We start from the raw sequence: 20,474 nt of genomic DNA, 5'->3' as shown, positions 1-20,474 counted from the left end.
AAGACAATATAAAGCATAGGATTAGTTTTTTATTTCTATAAATGGATCTTTTTGATAATAAAATGTAAGTAATAATATGCTAACCTAAAAAAAAAAAAAAAAAAAAAAAAATGGTGTCATTTGAGATAGTCGTATTTTATTTTGAAAGTGTCACTATCACATACCGGAAGTAAGCCTTCTTATTTTGGAGTCGGAGACTAGCAAACATATATAAGTGCAAACGTACAGCTCGTGGGTCTTGGTCCGTCTTGTTGTGGTAAGTAAGCATACGTGTGTCTGTGTGTTTATTTTCATATCATCTTACATTAACGGGTTTCATATGTCAGCTGTCAGAAAGCTCAGAAACGCTGCTTTCCGTCGCGCTGTAAAACTTCCCGGGGATAACTGGAGTGCACCGAGAATAATTTTCAGAAAAGAATTGAAGAGATGTTGAATTTTAAATTTCGTGTAGCCCGCTGGTTACTGTTACACTGTCAGAAAGACTGAGCCGTCTTTGCTTTGGGTTATTCGTTTCCACATTTCGGTGCACGGTTTGACACGCGGTCAGAGATCCTCAGTAACTGCAGCCGTTATGTTGTCAGTCTTATTTGATTCCTCCAGCCCTTCTTCTACTATTAAAATCAAAATAATACTGGCAATAATAGTCACAATGATGCTTCGTGAATCTTTATTTACAGACATTATCACAAAAGCAGCTGTTTCCCTGATTCCTGTGCAGTGTCGTACAGTGGATAGATTTGATTCACCAGAATGAGCAACTACATCCCATAATGTTATATTTAACAAACATTTAACACTCTGTCCAGCGTCATGTTTTGGAAGCCTTTTTTTTTTTTTTTTTTTTTTTTTTTTTACAATGTTGGCGGGAATAATATTAAGGTAATATAATTCACAAATGTTCCCGGTTAATATGTGTTTGTTGACACACGCAGGCCTGATCTGAATCTGTTAGCATGTTTAAAATGTACTAATTCAGTGGTAGATAATCCACGAACATGCCTTTTAAAAGTGCATGTTAAACTTCCAGGCTTCTTTGCTTGGCTCCCTGATGGTAGGTATGTATGGAGTCACTTTGGTGTTGTTGTTACTCAGACAAAGCGGGTTTTCAATAACAAACACACAAATATCTAGAGCAAAATCATAGAAAACAAACTAAGGTGTTTTATTACAAGTATGTTAGTGATTCAAACGTGGACCCAAAGTTTTGTTTACCGATGAAACGTCTGTGTGGGAGTGTCAGACTTGGCGACATCCACGGTTGATAGACTGGTTCTGTTTTCTCATGCAAGTTTCAAATTACAGTACTGTACAAGTCTTAGCTGCTGTTTCACAAAAAAATGCCAGCGATAACACTGAGGTATGCCTCATTACACAAGAACTGCACCGAAAATAAGTAACTGGTCTGATAATAAATGAACTAGTTCTTATATAGTGCTTTTCTACTCCTGCTGAGCACTCAAAGTGCTTTATACAACATGTTTGCGTTTACCCATTCACATAAGCACTGTTTTGTATTTCAAAGTGCTTTCTATCTAAGCCACCCCATAAGTGATGAATCCAAAGGAGGTCAGGAGAGAGGTACAACACGTAGTGGAGGCTCTGTCGTGTGGTGTTGTGGATCTTGCCACAATTGCTGTAATTATAAACACAGAAAAATTCAGTCAGATTTTGAGCCACCTTGCAATATCAACTGGAAAGCATGTGATTGGCAGCAGCTTCATTTCATTTACTTAACTAAAAAATGCACAATTGAACACTATCATTCATAGACTGGACTCCCCGGAGCGTGGGATCATCTAAACAGAACAGAAAAAAAGGCAGCCGACATCCAAAGAAAAACTTTGGAATGTCTTTCAAGAAGCCTGGAGAACCATTCCTGAAGACTACTTAAAAAAAAAAAAAAACCCTACAAGAAAGCTGCCTGACAGAGTTCAGGCTGTGTTCAAGAATTAAGGCGGTCATACCAAATATTGACTTTCAAGCTCATTACATTTTACAGACTCCGTTTTTGCCTTATATACTATATTTCCATGTGTTTGCATGTTTCAGTAAATGGCTGCTCCTTTTTCCCACTTTTCTAGCAAAATGTAAATAAATGAGGGGTGGCTCAAGACTTTTGCACATTACTGTACAATTTAGCAGCTGCAGGCTGACAAAGTTTATTATGTATTTATATACCCCAGGGATGCTTTGTAGTGCTAATAGCCGCTCCCGCAGTAACAGCAAACAGGTCTGATATCGAACCGGTGAAATTCTCAGCCCTCCAGGAGAGCCTCTCAGCCCTGCTGGTTAGAACCCTGTGCCCATTACAAATTCAGATACTAACAGGCCCAAAACATCTATTTCACAAACTGAACTGTTGGATTTGTGTACAAAAGACGAGCAAAGGTAAAGAGAAAGGAATAATGGGCCTCAAAGGTGCTCTGGTCAGGAGTCCAACCATGAACCGTGCTGTTCCAGAGAAGTGTTTTACCCACTGGTGATTTTTATGCATGTCAGGAGCTGGACCACACACCGAGCACTCACCTTCCAGGCTTACCTACACAACACACCCATTTACTTTTGGTTCTGTGCCACACCCTGCCTTCACTTTTTCTCTGGTTGCCAGCTGCTGTCAGAGGTATGTGGGGGTGTGCCAGGCGCGGGAGACACCACCGGTCCTCGATGAGGCCTTCCCCAAACAGCAGCCTCTGGCCTAGCCTGTTGCTTCAATATCATAAATGTTTGTCATTTGCATTTGGCGGTTGGTGGTCCTTACTAGTGAAATAACATTTGAACATTAAAAGGGATGCAGTAAACTTTTAATTATGTGAGTCCATTTCTAGAAACTATTTGAAGCATAGTTTTAGAAAATTGGTAAAGTGTTACAGTAGGCGTAGCTTTCAGGTGGAGACAGTTCTGATTTTTAACCTGATGTTTTCAGTTTATTACACCATCACCCAACATGCAAAAGCTAAATGCTTTGTCTTAGACTCCATCTATAGAAAAAAGAAACACTTAAGCTGAATATTTTAATATATCTGTACACCATATTTATTTGCACCGAAAGATTCACTAGACCTTATTTTCTTCTCAGATGACTGACATGTTGCCAGTGGTGGTGGTCCACGGAGGGGCAGGGTATGTCCCAAAGGAGCGGTCAGAGCTGTCCATTTCAGGGGTGTGCTCAGCAGTGCAGGCAGGGTACACTATCCTCCAGGGAGGGGGCAGCAGCATGGATGCTGTGGTGGAGGCTGTGATCCAGATGGAGAATAACCCTGCCTTCAATGCAGGTAATGGAGAAACTCATAGAACTGTAATGCAGTTAACCCTGTACTACGTGTTGTTATATACTGTATACATGCTGATGATATATATATATATATATTTATTTTATTTTTTTGACAAATATTATTTGTCGCTGAAATCAATTTTTTTACTTCAATCTGTGTTTGCAATATTCTTTGACATACAGGTACTTTACAGATGAAGTGAAACTGTATTGTTCTATAACATGGATTACTCTGTTCAAGGCCTTATTCACTAAACCTCTTTAAGGTTCATCGGGTCAGATAGTTTGAAGCAACGTCTCTGCAAGTTTTCTGAATCATTAGACCTTTAGATTAAAAATACAAAGGAACCATTACATGTTAACTAACTTGCAGTCTGCATTGGTTTGGACACGTTTACATTTGTGAAAACAGTCTTTTCCTGTCACACACTGCAAGGCTATTGATGTAGTGCTGTTTCTCTATGAAAGTAACACAACCAATGAGAATTTGGTTGGATGAAAAATTAACAGTTGTAGAGTAAACCCGGTGACTGCAGCCCTGATCGCCTAAGCAGCACCCACAGGCCGTATCTCACTGCTGGACACAAAGGATTCCCGGTCCTCATGTCATTTCTCAAATCATATTTCAGGCTGTGGGTCCGTGCTGAACATCAAAGGAGAGGTGGAGATGGATGCCCTTGTGATGGATGGTAAAACTCTGGGAAGCGGTGCCGTGTCTGCAGTACGCAACATAGCTAACCCCATCCAGCTAGCAAGACTGGTTATGGACAAGGTATGTATGTTTTTCCTGCCTGAACCACAGGAACTGTGTGCAGCTGTACATGTATGGACGCCACTGCAGATCAGATCTTTATAGGAACACATGAAAGTAGCGTGGATAAAGGTCCCGATTACAGCTTGTTTGTAGCTGCAGTGATAAAAGAAAATTCTATATGCTTGAACTGAAACCTGAAGTCTAGTCTGGACAATGGCCTCGAAGCACACAAAGCATTTCAGATGTGCTCTGTAATTGTTTAGATATGTCTTACAGATCTGAACTTTGATCTTTCCTTCAGACCAGTCACGCGTGTCTCACTGCTGAAGGTGCAAGTCAGTTCGCTCGATCTATGGGGATCCCTGAGGTCCCCCTGGAGTCTCTCATCACTGAGTATTCCCGCATGCGCTGGAAAAAGAACCTTGCACCTGATGCCAACCCTGTGGAGTGCCAAATGTGAGACAGAACACTGTTTTAAGCTTGTTAGCATTTGTATTGTTGAGGAAATATATTGAAATGAAGTGACTCCTTCTAGTATGTAACAGGTCAGTATAGATCTTCTATAGATTCACTGTGTTGCATAATGTGGATCCTGACTTCCTTCACTCATGTCTCTGCACAGACGAAGCGAGGTTCTCATAAACCCATAGAAAACATATCAAATGTTTAAAGTGAGGAAAAAAATTTAGCTCCTTTTGAATTTGATGGCAGCAACAAAAGGCTCAAAAAAGTTGGGACAAGGTGAAGAGAAGGCTGGAAAAGTAAGTGGTATTAAAATGAAACACCTGGAGGAACATTTAGAAACTAATTAGGTAAATTGGCACCAGGTCAGTAACACGAGTAAAAAAAAAAAAAAAAGTGAATTTTATAAAGGCAGAGTTTCTCAAAAGTAAGGATGCGCAGAGGTTCTCCAGTCTGCAAACCAGACAGAACCAGATCTCTGACATGTTCTGCTCTTTTGTAGGCTGGGCACAGTTGGTGCAGTAGCAGTTGATAAAGAGGGCAACATAGCCTGCGCGACTTCTACGGGTGGAATGCTGAACAAGATGGAAGGTCGGGTGGGCGACACCCCCATCATAGGTCAGTTCACACTCTGTGTTAGTGGATATTTACATACATTTTTTACGTTTTCCACATCTTCACCAGGCTGTTAACCTTTGGTCAGTGTTAAATGAATGGTTGGTGAACAAAGGAAGAAAAGTTCTGGGAAGTGGAGTCATTTGATTAGATCAATGATTCTCAAAGTGTGTGGCGTGCCCCACAGGTGGGAGCACAGGGTCGTGACAGGTGAGGTGCAAGCGACCTGGGTGAAAAGTCATTTGGAACTAATGTTTAACATCTGAACAATTTTTATGGCAGAACAAAGAAATTCACCTTGGTTAAGTTAGTACAGCAACTAGTGACAAATGTAGCGAGTTCTTTCTGGTGACTTTGGCAACTTTTGGACACAGCTGCGAAAGCTGGAATCCTTTGCCATCACCGTGTTTTGTGTACATACTGCATCACCAAGGGGAATGATGGAAGAAGTTTGAGAACCACTGGATTAGATCAACAAATAGCCTCAGTCACGACAATAGTGTCATTGCTTAATCTTGTTGGTGCCCACTGTAGTACAGTTCAAGAGAATTTAAGGGAAAACATTACACTCCCGTCCTGTCAAATAAATGAGCAACTGCATCCATGTACAGATGAAACTTGTACTTTCCATAGCAGTGCCTGTTTGAGTGCCTCTTTATTGAAAGTGTTAAAGGTCCATATGCAAGAACATACAGGGTGGCATGTAGACACTGTATATAAAAGATGGCTGTAGTTGGTTAGTGTGTCACCCACTGGTGTCTGTGACTTGCCCATTGACTTGTGTATTGTATTTAATGTTTTAGCTGCCACCGTGTTTGGTGTTAAGAAGTGACCATATTTGGATGGGTGTGTTATGCATTAAACTTGGTTAGCAAGCTCCAATCATAAAATGTGCAGGTGCAATGTCACAGACCTGCTAATAAGTCTAAGCAACAAAACAAAACAAAATACTAGAACTTCGCACACCAAAACTGAACTTCGAGTGAATACTTTTGGCAATATAGTATAGCTATATTAACAGCAGATCATGTAGCTGTAATTTAAACCATGAGAATTTTTTGTTTTAGCCTACTCTGAATTTCCTTTTAGCTCTAAGGAGCTTTGTAGTATCTTTCAGCTTATTGTTTTGGTTTTTACAAACTTGCCAAACCTGCTTCTAAATGCGGCAGGAGCCAAAGAAATCTCACAGAACATATAAATGCGATGAAGCTGTTTAAAAGCATAAACCTATTCAAATGCATAACCTCAGGGGGTAGAGCAGGTCACCTACTAATCGGAAGGTCGGCAGTTCAATTCCTGGCTGCTCCAGGCTGCATGCCAAAGTGTCCTTGGGCAAGATACTGAACCCCAAGTTGCTCTCCGACGCAAGCGTTGGAGTGTGAATGTGTGTGAATGTTAGATAATAAAAAAGCACTTAGCTTAGTTAATCATGGCAGTGCTTGTATGAATGGGTGTGAATGTGGTAAATGTAAACGTGTTGTATAAGCGCTTTGAGTGCTCAGAGTAGTAAAGCGCTATATAAGAACTAGTCCAGTTACCATGAAGTGAAACTCAGTAGGCTGTGCGGGAGCCCTGAAGTGTTTTGTCTGTCAGGATCTGGAGGTTATGCTGACAACCTGCTGGGAGCAGTGTCAACCACAGGCCACGGAGAAACCATCATGAAGATTACACTGGCCAGACTCATCCTTTTCCACATGGAGCAAGGTAACACACAGACACACACACAGACACAATTATGCACAGATATGTAGCTCTGTATCAGTCATGTTTCTATCGAAGTATTGACAGCTAATGACAAAAATCAAAGATACAAAGGTTCACCACAGCGAGTTGTCAGGATTGATTTTGGGGTCACATTTCCCCTCATCTTTCCTTCCTTCCTTCTTTGAGAGCCAGTGAGGACAAGCCAGTTGACACCTTGCTGCATGTAGCTCCAGCTCTCATGTTTTTCTGCTTGCAAACTTTTGGAAAAACAGTCTTGTTTTATTCCTGGAGAACCAACCATCCTGAAAAAATTCGAACTGAACTAAGGAGACGGTGACAGGGCACGCTGCTCAGAGGAGCAGTGACTAAGCCTTTTTGCTGATGGAACTGCTGACGAGGTGCACATTGTTTCTTGGGTCCTTGACCTAGCTTTCATTTTATTGATTTGCCCCTCTACACATTCCAGGTCAGGACTAGTACTTGTTAACTAAGACTTTATGACTAAGCTCGGATCAACAAGCTTGTGGCTGCTCGTGGCTGAATTGCTGCTGTTACACTCCGGCCTTTAAACTAATTTTTTTTTTTTTTTCCTATATTCTCTACTTCTGTGATGATTATTGTTTCCAATTCTGCTACTACTTGGCCATTTTATTTGGCAGCATATTATGTTATTTGATCATCCTTTATTTATGTGGCTTTATTAGCTGTAGTACCCTATCTGTGATGCCCTGGCTTGTATCTCTCATTTGGCTACACCTCCTTTCTGGATCCGTCCAGTCAACCGAAATTGCTACTTTCCCAATGCCGAGGAGCCAATGAATGAACCGGCGAAACGCTTAAGAACGGGCCCGCCTTTCCACCGCGTTACTGTGAACTGCTCCTTTACGTATGAGTGTGGGTGGGTCCTCGTCTGGACACGGAAGCCGAAGCACACAAACGTGGGAGACGCTCCCCTTTCTTGTGCTGCAAATACGTTTTACGGTCCAAACCAAACTACTGCAGCATCTGTGTGCAGCACAGAGGTAAACACAGACAGCGATTAGAGCAAGACGACAAGTACGCACTTTGTGTCCTTTTATCTGTGATATGAACTGATACAAAGCAGCAAGTTCAGCCTTAGAGCCCAACCTAATTCACAGCTGTGAAAATCACTTCTTTTTTCATGTAATACACATATAATATGGTAGAAAACTTGATGTTGAGATGGCAGAGTCTCGCCCTTCTGCCGCTTTCGTCACGCGTTCTTACAGGATATCAGGTCCTGGTTCTCCAACAACTTTCTAAAACTTAACAGTGACAAAACAGAAATCCTACCAAATCCACCCTCGCCAAGATGAATAACTTCACGGTCCGCAGCCGCACTGCGGACTATGGTGGAAATCGCTATTTATTAATTTTATGTGTTTGTTTTATTCCTTCTAAAAAAAATAACAAATAAAAATCAGTTTGAAACGCTAATGCTGGCAGGTCATTGCACAGAAGCCATTGTAATTGCGAAGCATTGTTTGCAGAAGTACCGCTGTTGAGTCTGAAGTCGCAAAGCCGAGTGAATGCAGAGAAATAGACGGTGCCGTTCCCCCAGAGCGCTCCCAGCGGGGTGCCACAAAGACAGACCAATCACGAAAGGTCAGAGGGCTCTCCAAAGACCCCCTCCCCTCAGTCCGGGGGATGCAAGCACCCCCTCCCCTCAGTCAGGGGGCTGCAGGTACCCCCTCTCTTGTTTGCACTCCAGACAATTTGTCTGATAAGACGTGGTGTGTGTGTGATCTTCCAAATTATTATCTTAACCGGAGGTCAGGCCAGGTGTCTGTCATAACCCCAGCTCAAGAGGGGAGAAACCTTTGGCCCAGCAATGTCCACAGCAACCCTAACGGCCTCCGACTGGGCCGTGTTGTCATTGGTGGTGATTCCGGAAATCAGGAAGAGTCTGGTAACACACCCGTGTTCAGCTCTTCTACCCCTGGACAACGGATGTCGTACAAAGGACCAAAGCACCCAAACGGAAAACCTCCAGATCAAACAGGAAGAGGAGGACGACGACTACCCGTCAATCTTGGTGATTGATGGAAAAAAAGGGGGAGCAAGAAGACGTTCAAGCTGGACAGCCAAGGCCGCCGCAGCCTCCCGCAGCAACAGCATATACAAACGTGATAGTTTTTAGCATGTGGGAGAGCAAGAGGAATTCATTCGGCAAATGGATTTTCAGGGCCAGCCATCAGATCACAGAGCAACCGGAACTCCAGGATGAGTTTTTATTACATTTTTTTAATTCAGTCTGGGGTATTTCATAATGTACTGAAGGTTCCTCTGCACGAGTGGCTCAATGTGATGGAGCCCAAAATATCAAAAATTGATGAGCTGTTTAATCACGCTCAAAGAGAAAAAAATGCTGTTTTTAAGAAAACTATTACTCTGTAATCCAAGCCACGCCTCTCGCCACAGCTCCGCTGCTTTAACCCTATAAAAAGACCACTGGGCATCATTTCAGAAAGCATCCGACCTGCATTAGACACAACATGGCCTACTTCAACGAGACCAGGGACAACACACAGAGAGCGAGCCTGCCAGCAGCCTCCGCTGCGCCGCAACCAGAGCCGAAAACTGCCGCTACAGGGGCGGGCACACTGTCCCCTCAGGGATGGAACATGTGGTGGAGCTCTCGGACAATATGGTGCCGTAAATACTGCGAAAATTTGCATACTTCACAAAGAAGGCACAGCTGTCTCTTCCCACTGGAGAAACATTATTTTTTCCAATACAACGACCAGCTGTCCAAAAGATTCTGGAATGGGAATTTCATCCCCATGCTCCTGGAGATTTTGCCTCTGGAAGGTTTCACCCCAGACACTTACCAGTTGATGGGGGCGGTGGAGGCCTATCTGCATGAATTAAAGGAAGCCAAAGACATTGAACATGCCCTTTTTTGAAATGGAGTCCAGTGTTGTTGGGGGTTAAACGTACCTCTGTCGATCAGAGGTACGTATCAAAAGTATCAGCTGTGGGTTTAAGAGGGGCCATCATATCTGTTTTAAATACATCTGGAAAAAAGTTCTGTTTTCAAATTCCCAAATGCTGTGTGTATTTGTTTTTGATTTAGTAGTAATAGTTTTGTAATCTAAGTATTTTTGTGAAATAAAGAGATTAAAAACAAAACTTGAAGTTTATTTACTAGATAAATTACACTATCATATTATGACGCCACATTTTCCACAAGCCTTGTAGGTGTTGAGAAGTGGGTCTGTGTAAAGTTCATTCACTAAATAAATTACACCATCACATCGAAAATGTTTTCATACTTTATCAGTACATTTAAAAAAAAAAAAAAAAACTGCTACACTAAAAAAACTATATTATGAACCCTCACATTCTGCAAGCTTTGGCTAAACACAATAAGGGGTTTAAATTTCTATTAACAGTTACTGATGATTTTTCCAAAATGCTGCTCCTTTAAAAACAAAACAGGTGCTGAGGTGACTCGTGTTTTTCCAATATTTTGAAGCAAAGTGGTATTCCGGAGAAGTTACAAACTGATAAAGGGGGGTGGGGGGGGGGGGGGGGGGGGGGGGGGGGGGGATTTATATACTGCTTCCAGAAGTTTATAAAGGGGAAAAAAAAGTATTAATCATTTTTCGACCACAAGGGAGCACAAAGCCTCTGTTGTGGAGCATTTTAACAGAACCCTTAAATCTAAAATGTTTAGATATTTTACAGCCGTAAATACTTTTAGGTATGTTGATGTATTACCAGACTTCTTGACCAGTTATAACAACAGTTATCACAAATCTATTAAAATGACCCCTAATCAGGTAAATTCTGAAAACACACCCTTGGTATTTAAAAATTTGTATGGTTCTTTTCCACACACACAGAAAGTGAAGATGACATTTAAAGTTAGACTGTCCAAAGTTTGGGGTGTATTTGACAAGAAATATGAACAGGGCTGGACTAGTGAAATCTTTTCTGTGGCCAAATGTATTCTGACTACACCGCCTGTCTATAAAATTAAAGATTATGACGTGACGAGATTACAGGATCATTTTATGAGCAAGAACTACAAAGGATTAAGGTCGGTAAAGACAAACTCTGTCATGTGGAAAAACTATTAGCTAAATGCAAACGGGCGTGAGAGATTTGTTTTGGTTAAATGGAGGAACTGGTCTTCTAAATTTAACAGTTGGATTAAAGAAAAGGACCTTAAAACCAGAGTAAAAGAAGTAAAGTTGTCAGTGGATCCTTGTAAAAACTCAGAATGACTCGGCCAAATCAAAGTTTTTATGTCACTTTACCTTCAAATGCAAGTATGAAGGTTTTCAAGAATAATACAAGCTCCAGTTTTAGAGTTGATCTTGCCACTCATCTGGATTTAGATGGTGACTGGCAAGTGGCATTAACAGAGATTTCATATCTTAGAACCTGGTTGAATCTACCTGACGAAGTTGCATTTTTTTGAGTGGCGAAAGAGAACAACACCGCATCATAAACAACCACCTGTTTATAAAGCATATTTACACGGAGGCTTTTATTCAGACCTTGGCCAGCTGAGAGCTGAGCTGGAGGGTGTTCTAAGCAAAATTGACCCAGAGACCAAGATAAGATTTAACCCCTTACAGAGAAAATTTGAATTTTTGGGTAATAAGTTGTTTCACATACGAGTATATCCTCCACTGTCTTACATGCTTGGTTTACATTTGGGTAGCTGGTGGAAATGTGACAATATCGCACCATTTCCTGCAGATATAAATGCTGGTGGTTACCACCTTTAGTGTTATTCTGATGTAGTTAGACTCCAGCTGCTGGCGATTCTTATGTTCCTTTGCTGTGCATGGTCAGAATAGAGGGTGAATACGGGGACATTATAACACAAGCCTGATTACGTGGCTGTTTCTAAAAATCATTTGGAGACGATTCAAATTGAAATCAAAACCGATCAGAACAAACCTGTGAAGTTCACTTACGGAAAGACAATTGTGAAGCTACATTTCAGACCTGCCAAAAACTTCTAGCTTTTCAAAAATGATCGCTGATAATAATAGGTTTATAGCATATTATCAGGCACAGGCAGGGCATGGTCTGCCGGGGTTTACTGGGGCCCCTGTGATGTATGGAAGGGGGTTGGCCTCCATATTTGCTAAACTGTTCAGGTTTGTAACCCCCTTTGTAAAAAGAGGTCTCAGTGTGGCTCAGCCCCATCTCAAGACAGCAGTGAAGAATATAGCATCAGATGTCCTCTTCAAAGCTGTAGGTCATTTCAATAGACCAGAAAATCAGGAAGGCGCAGGAATAGCCGTGTTATCCAGATGACTTCTGAAACGCCCCCCAGGAGTGCGAGTTGCAGGCTATAAAAATCCCCCAAAGCGGCAGAAGAAACAGAAGAAGAAAACACTTGTAACCAGCAACCACACCAGCAAGAAATCTATAAAACACTTGAAAGACATATTTTAGAAGTAAAGAATGGCCCTGCTCCATGGAAAATGGAGCAGGGCCATTTTCGGCACTCTCAGAGCCGAGTGCGCTCTGAGAGAGCTGGATCTTTTCACAGCACCGCTCTCCCAGTTATCTGTGAATGAAAAGGCTTACATGGAGGTCAGGCCAATTGCAGCTCTGTCCGGTGGAGGGCCCCCCCCCCCCCCCCCCCCCCCCCTTTTTTTTTTTTTTATCCCTGGTAATGAATCGCATTATCTGGACCTAAACGACACCCTGTTGTATCTCAGATTGAAAGTAACTAATGAGGATGGTTCTACTTTAGAGGCTGATGAATGTGTAGCTCCTATCAATTATCCACTGAACACAATTTTCAGCCAGTGCAATGTCACCCTGGGTGAACGGCTGATTTTGCAGACCCGCTCGACACATTCGTACAGAGCCATCATTGAGACGTTGCTGAATTACTCGGATCATACTCTAAGAAGTCAATTTAGCGTAGGTCTTTTCATAAAAAACAGGCAGGAGCTTTAGACTTGTATGTGGTTAACGGCCCTAATAAGGGGTTAGTTAAAAGGTCAACAGATTGTGAGCGTTCCTACATGCGGATATTATTATTTTTTTTTTTTTTTTGCGAGAGGCTGTTGCTAAATTCTGTTGATCTTAAAATAAAACTCACCAGGGCCAGTGACGCATTCTGTCTGATGGCCCCGCGAGACTGTGTTCAAGCTGAATATCACAGGAGCCTCCTTGTTTGTGAGGAAAGTCTCAGTTGCACCTGCTGTCAGGATAGGGCATGCCACTATTAAAAGTGAACGCCTTATGTCCTCTCTCAAGGATCAACGTAAAGACTTATTCAATTCCTGAAAACTCAAGGCTAATGTCATCAGGAAAATTTATTTTTGGGAAGCTTACCAAAGTATCTGGTGCTGGGTTTATTGGACCATGATGCTTTCACAGGGCGATATGACCTGTCCCCCTTCAATTTTGAACACTATGACCTGGAGTACCTTGCTTTGTGTCTTGAAGGCTGCTAAATCCCAGCCAAGGTGTTCCAACTTGACTTTACTAACGGGCTGGTTGCCAGGGAGTATTACAGTCTTTACACCGCAACAGGCAGAAATCTAAAGGACCTCTCTTTAGCTATCGACAGGGAGGAATTTCAGAACGGGTTACACATTATTTGTCTTTAATCTGAGCGCCTCAGAAGACACAGAGGCGCTGTCGACCACATCATCAGGCAGCTTACGGCTAGAAATGCGTTTCTGAAGCCCTCTTGAACAAACTGCAACGCTGATTGTATATGCCTGCCTCGACTTTATATTAGAAATTAATGCCAAACGTCAAGTCTTGGTTGATTATTACAAGCAATGAACAATCATCAGCTGGAGAGTATTCTGTGCACACTCATCGGGGATCAATTCTGTGGAGTCTGGGCCTGTGATGAACTGGCAACCCTGAAAAAGACTTTTAGACTTCCTGCATATTTTGTGGTAAACACGGATCCTAGACACCTGCCAGGAACCCACTGGCTTGCTTTAAGCCTGGATGAAGACGGCAGTGCAACTTTTTTTTGACTCATTTGGATTTCGACCGGATTGTACATTTTATCCTGCCAGCATTTTAAACTTTCTCCAGAGTCGTGCAAAAACAATATCGTTTCACGAGAGTTAGCATCAAAATGTAAATTCAATTGTATGTGGCGAGCATTGTGTTTTCTATGTAGCCCATAGAGCATGCACCTATCATACCAACATGTCATGTCTTTGTATCCTGAAAATCCTGTAAAAAATGATGTCATGGTTGCTAATTTTGTAAAAAGATGTAACAGATGTGCGATGAAATGTCGTTCAGGATCTTTTAATCATACGTCATGCTCTCTGAAAACATTTAATGATTGTTGCTGTGATTTTTAAAAACTCAATCAAGTACTGGAGTCTGAATTTATACTGTGTGTGTTTGTGTCAGCACCTGTTTTTGTTTTTAAAGGAGCAGCATTTTGGAAAAAACATCAATAACTGTTAATAGATATTTAAACCCCTTATTGTGTTTATCATCATCATCATCAAGCTTTATTTATCAAGCACTTTAAAAAGCCACAGCAAATACAAAGTGCTGTACACCAAATAATTAAAAAATATATATATGTGTGTGTGTGTGTGTGTGTGTGTGTGTGTGTGTGTGTGTGTGTGTGTGTGTGTGTGTGTGTGTGTGTATATATGTGTGTGTGTGTGTGTGTGTGTGTATATATGTGTGTGTGTGTGTGTGTGTGTGTATATATGTGTGTGTGTGTGTGTGTGTGTGTATATATGTGTGTGTGTGTGTGTGTGTGTGTATATATGTGTGTGTGTGTGTGTGTGTGTATATATGTGTGTGTGTGTGTGTGTATATATGTGTGTGTGTGTGTGTATATATGTGTGTGTGTTGTGTGTGTATATATATGTGTGTGTGTGTGTGTGTGTGTATATATATGTGTGTGTGTGTGTGTGTGTGTGTATATATGTGTGTGTGTGTGTGTGTGTGTATATATGTGTGTGTGTGTGTGTGTGTGTATGTGTGTGTGTGTGTGTGTGTGTGTATATGTGTGTGTGTGTGTGTGTGTGTATATGTGTGTGTGTGTGTGTGTGTGTGTGTATATGTGTGTGTGTGTGTGTGTGTGTGTGTGTATATGTATATATATATATGTATATAAGAAGAAAACAAACAATTAAAAATAAATAATTAAATAATAAAATAAAACAAAATAGATAAGATCAATGTCTCATGCTGGGTTGAAGGCCAGAGAGTATAAATAAGTTTTAGCATGAGTTTTAAAAATAGACAGTCAAGGCGATTGTCTAACGTGCAAAGGCAGTTCATTCCACAACTTAGGGGCAATAATGGAAAAGGCTCGGTCCCCTCTGAGCTTCCGCTTAGATCTCTGTATGCGTAACAGCATCTGATCAGATGACCTGAGATCTCGGACAGGAGTATAGGAGCCAAGCAGTTCAGAAAGGTAAGGAGGAGCAAGGCCATTTAAGGATTTAAAAACAAGTACAAGGACCTTGAAATGGATTCTAAAGTGCACAGGCAGCCAGTGGAGTGAAGCCAGGACAGGTGTAACATGCTGTCTTTTACGTGTTCCAGTCAGGAGACTTGCAGCGGCATTTTGAACCAACTGGAGACGTAAAAGAGAAGACTGGCTGACTCCAACATAAAGTGCGTTACAGTAATCAAGCCGAGATGTAATAAAGGCATGTATCACTGTTTCTAGATGCTGCCTAGAAAGGATAGGTTTTACCTTCGTCAACTGCCTTAAGTGAAAGAAGCTAGACTTCACTACTGCGCTGATTTGTCTGTCCAATTTAAAATCACTGTCCATTATAAAGCCCAGATTTGTAATTATGGGCTTAGCATATGAGGCCAAAGGGCCCAAGTCAACCTGGGGCGGAGGCTCACAAGAGCTACTGGGTCTAAGCACCAACACTTCAGTCTTTTTTTCATTAAAATGTAGAAAATTTAGGGCCATCCAAGCTTTAATGTCATCAAGACATGCAAGAAGAGATTTAATTTGGAATCCATCCTTCTTCTTTAATGGCACATAGATTTGGCTATCATCAGCGTAGCAGTGAAGGGCGATTCCATGTTTTCTAAGAATGGATCCCAGTGGAAGCAGATAAAGTGAAAAAAGCAAGGGCCCCAAAATTGAGCCCCGTGGAACCCCACATAAAAGGGGGGCAGAGGAGGAATCAGAGCCAGCAAAGATAACCGAGATAGTTCTGTCTGCCAGATAAGATTTGAACCATTTCAGAGCAGTGCCGCGAATACCCACAAGATACTGTAAACGGGATATTAAAATATCATGGTCAACTGTATCAAAAGCCGCACTTAAATCAAGCAGAACAAGAGCTACATAGTCACCAGAATCAGATGCCAGGAGAATATCGTTAAAGACCCTTAACAGTGCTGATTCTGTACTATGGAGGGCTTTAAATCCAGATTGGAAAACCTCCAAAATATTATGGTTTTCCAGAAAAGACTTCAACTGAGTGTAGACAATCTTCTCTAAAATTTAGCCAAAGCTTGCAGAATGTGAGGGTTCATAATATAGTTTTTTCAGTGTAGCAGTTTTTTTTTTTTCTTAATTGTACTGATAAAGTATGAAAACATTTTAGATGTGATGGTGTAATTTTTTTAGTGAATGAACTTTACACAGACTCACTTCTCAACACCTACAAGGCCTCCGGTTAAGGTGTCATAATTTGGAAGATCACACACCACCTCTTATCAGACAAATGATAGGGGATGCGGTTAGAAGATCACACACTGCATATTATCAGACAAATTGTCTGGAGTGCAAACAAGGGGGGGGTACCTGCAGCCCCCAGACTGAGGGGAGGGGGTCTTTGGAGAGCCCCTGTACTTTCGTGATTGGTCTGTCTTAGTGGCATCCCGCTGGGAGCGCTCTGGGGGAACGGCACCGTCTATTTCTCTGCGTTCACTCGGCTTTGCGACTTCAGAGTGTCAACGACGGTACTTCTGCAAACAATGCTTCACAATTACAATGGCTTCTGTGCACCGACCCGTCGGCGTTTCAAACTGATTTTTATTTGTTATTTTTTTAGAAGGAATAAAACATAAACACATAAAATTAATAAATAGCGATTTCCACCATGGTCCGCAGCTGCACTGCGTTTTTACCATGTCGATGAGAAAAGGAGCTGCACTGAGTCACTCGGGGTAAAAACAGCTGATCTTATTTGTTCATTAAGAAATAAAATAAAATCTCCCTGATCAGTGAACACACAAGTACTTCTTTTTCTATTAAAAAGGAGCCTTTTTCATGAAAAAAGTTCACAATTTCAACTGGTGGTACACAAGCATTCCCGACCTACATTTTCACCGCCTGTTTATGAAATACGAAATATTATGAAAAATATTTCATAAATCATATTTTTTATTTATACCACATCATCTACAAGATCCATTAACAACCTCTCTCCTCAGTACCTTTCTGAGCTCCTCCAAGCATACATTCCCACCTGTACTCTCAGGTCCTCCTCCTCCACCCAACTCACCTTTCCAAGAGCCTTCAGCCATTCGGCCCCCAGTCCTTGGACCTTTCTGCCCCATGAGTTATAAAATTCTGCTTCTCTTACGTCTTTCAAATGTCACCTCAAAACCCATCTGTTCAGATAGTTTACTCATTGTAATCTGCCATCGATCCTCAATCTGCCATGGCTTCTCTCTTACACTATTCTCCACCGTTGATTGATTTTATTATATCTGATTTCTATAAGGTGATATTGGGAGCTTTGAAAGGTGCCTATAAGTAAAAGTTATTATAATTATTAACAACAGTTCCCATAAGCAAAGTAAGGCCACAAATAAGTTCTGTGAAGCCTGGAGGGTAATCCAGCTCTCTACAACAAATGAACAATGTGACTAATTGGACTGAACCTCTGCTCCTGCTGAGGGAGTCTGACTCCTGTTTCTTGCTCTTCCTCAAGCTGCTGAAGGAAACTACTCTTAGTTCTATTTTGCTTTCTATTTTTCAGGTCAGTCAGCAGAGGCTGCCAGTGATTTGGGCCTGGCCTATATGAAGTCCCGACTCGAGGGGCTAGGTGGGGTGGTGACAGTGGACCCCCAGGGCCACTGGGCAGCCCGCTTCTCCAGCAGTTACATGGCATGGGCTGCAGCCCAGAAGGATACTCTGCACTATGGCCTGTACACTGGAGAACACTTCACCCAAAGCATCCATGACCCTCGCTGACTGATGATTTTTTTTTTTTTTCAAAACTATCATTTTTAAGGGAGAATTTTGAACTGCTGGGACAGTAAAGGAAAATCAATGCAAATGGGAACAGCATACAATTTATCCAGGTGCTGAATAGGTAGTCATTGTGTCTATGATTTTAAATAAAATTTATGAAGACAGTCATTCTGTCTGGAACAATCTTGAAAGATCTTTGAAATTCTAGGCTTTTACAAATTTTCACTTCAGATTACAGATTCTTAAACCTCCTGATCTTCAGTGTGTGTCAGCAATCCTCAGATCCATACTTACTTGCATTCTAGCCTAATCCAGAGTTCTTGTTTCTCTTAGTTTGCTGTGAGCTCCACAAACTAGCTGCACATGTTTGTAACATCTGGGAAGATAGCTACACTGGACCGGATTTAACTCTTAATGGTGCTTGTATGAGTGTGAGCATTTTAGCAGTCGCTAATTATGTCAGGAAACCCGGAGAAAACCCTCGCTAACTCTGTTAGCTCTGTGACAGGCTGGAGACCTGTACAGGGTGTACCCTGCCTCTCGCCCTATGACAGCTGGGATAGGCTCCAGCCCCCCCGCGGCCCTGAACAGGATAAGCGGAAGAGTCTCTCCCAGCTGCCAAGAGGCGAGAGGCGGGGTACACCCTGGATAGGTCCCCGCTGTGAATGTGAGTACGAATGGTTGTCCAAATTTAATGAGTCTTTTTGAGATTTTTTTTTATATTTTATTATTATTAAACTGATTTCATATCATTTATATAATTTGTATTTGACAACTAGTCAGTTAAATGAACTGTGAATATAAATATTTGTGAATGTGATTTTTCAGATGTGTTTTCTATAATCTTTAGTCATTTTTTTGTGTTTTGACTTATGTGATGTGAGTATAAATTATTGAACCACTTGAACTTCCATTAATTAATTTCTGATCTCCTCTTCACTGTTGGATAATCAAGTATTTGTAAAAACAAACTTTATAGAGAGTGGCTGATTTCCACCTCTGTGTCACAGAGAATCCACGTTCTCTCTGCAGCAGTGTTAATGTGCTGGAAGATTAACTGACCTCGTGTATGTGACATGCTGCTACTCAGATAATGATTGTTAATGTTGAAGCTTTGTGTTAGAAAAAACACTGAGCAGGACATAAAAACCTTAAATCTCTGAACAGTGTGTGTTTCATGCTTCATTTACTCATAGACTCTGTGTAGAGGAGCATTCGCCTGTTAAGCTCTAACTGTATGTGTTCCCGCCACTAGATGGTGGTGTTTCAGTAGTAACCAACACAAAAACACAGCTCGGAGACTCAACCTGTGAGCAGTTTGTTTATTTGCTTTGTACCAGCACAGACAAAATCTCCAGATTCATGTGAATTTAGTCAGAGTACCAGGATGCTGGAGTGGACACATGACTTTTGTCATTTGGCACTCAGAATCCACATATACAAAAAAGAACAGTCGTTAATGCAAAGTGCTTTTTTTGAATCTGATGGCCACATAAACATGATGAAAAAATATATGACGTGAAGAAAAATAGAGCAATTCCAATTTATGTTAGTGAAAGTGCACTAAGAGGACTTAAAATACGTAAACATATAAATTAAGAGTGGACTTGACAGACGTCAGACTGTAAGGGAAACTCAGAATTAACAGATAAAGGGCCCAGTGGTAGGTAAAACCAAATGAAAAGATGATAAAGATAATGTGTGGAAGCCATAAATAAAATGAAAATACTGCCCCAAAAAAGGGGTCTTTGAAAAGAAAAGGAGATTACATTAGAAGGGCTTCTTAGCTTACTCCTACTGGTCATATTTTCGAAAGAAAATTAGCTTCGCTGTGGCGCCAGAGATGGACCCGGACATTTTAGGGAATGTTTTTTTCTCTGGATGAAAGTAAAATGTTCTTGGAGTGCATTCTGTCAAATGACCAGCAGGAGGCTCCTCCTCTGGGAAAATTACCATTTTCTTTATGATTTAATACAGCAAGATGCATATTTTGCCAGTTATGATCATATTTCAAGTAAAATAGATATGAAGCAGGATATTGGTGTCTACTGTGGGATTATTGGAATTAATGCTAAGCATGTTACACACGGCAGCACTGAAGTGTATCCAGTGCATGGGTTCAAAAGAATTCTATGAAATGGAGCAAATTACATACATAAAATCCAGTTGTATTGATCAGTGGAACCCTGCCATGACTTTATTAATGTGGTGAGTTTAGTACTGCAGTGTTATTTAGTTTTTCTATCTAATTTCTTTATTCACATATCAGACACACATCACTGCATGGCTTCCTTTCCCCCATATGGCACACAATCCTAATGATATTACCACAGCCTGGAGCGCACAATCACTATTATCAGTCACAGGCTTCTTTCTGTGTATGTATGTGTTTTTTTGCTTTATTTTTTTATACATTCCATATATAAACACATATTTATATGTGGGTTGTACAGCTGAAAAAAAAGGATAGTCATTAAAGATAGGAAAATCTATCT

At 41.2% G+C, this 20,474-nt stretch overlaps 1 protein-coding gene across 1 annotated transcript; it reads left to right on the top strand.

The window, feature by feature from the left end:
- Positions 1-173: 173 nt before the first annotated feature.
- Positions 174-19,140, top strand: asrgl1 (asparaginase and isoaspartyl peptidase 1). The gene is made up of 7 exons (XM_030748121.1): positions 174-256; positions 3,077-3,272; positions 3,901-4,043; positions 4,327-4,481; positions 4,990-5,105; positions 6,696-6,806; positions 17,765-19,140. Exons 2-7 carry the CDS (start codon positions 3,077-3,079, stop codon positions 17,977-17,979), a joined length of 936 nt encoding a protein of 311 aa, XP_030603981.1. The 5' UTR covers positions 174-256; the 3' UTR covers positions 17,980-19,140.
- Positions 19,141-20,474: the final 1,334 nt, after the last annotated feature.

The sequence above is a fragment of the Archocentrus centrarchus genome, chromosome 15 (assembly GCF_007364275.1).
Source record: "Archocentrus centrarchus isolate MPI-CPG fArcCen1 chromosome 15, fArcCen1, whole genome shotgun sequence".
In the NCBI taxonomy this organism is placed as follows: Eukaryota; Metazoa; Chordata; class Actinopteri; order Cichliformes; family Cichlidae; genus Archocentrus; species Archocentrus centrarchus.
The sequence above is the reverse complement of the archived record's forward strand: the minus strand, read 5'-3'. Positions and strand labels throughout refer to the sequence as shown.

Bases quoted from the DNA above. Each gene is read 5' to 3' on its own strand.
- asrgl1 (XM_030748121.1), top strand. From the start codon at position 3,077: ATGACTGACATGTTGCCAGTGGTGGTGGTCCACGGAGGGGCAGGGTAT. The intron at 3,273-3,900 runs GTAATGGAGAAA...ATCATATTTCAG, and splicing joins TAACCCTGCCTTCAATGCAG to GCTGTGGGTCCGTGCTGAAC. The intron at 5,106-6,695 runs GTCAGTTCACAC...TTTGTCTGTCAG, and splicing joins GGGCGACACCCCCATCATAG to GATCTGGAGGTTATGCTGAC.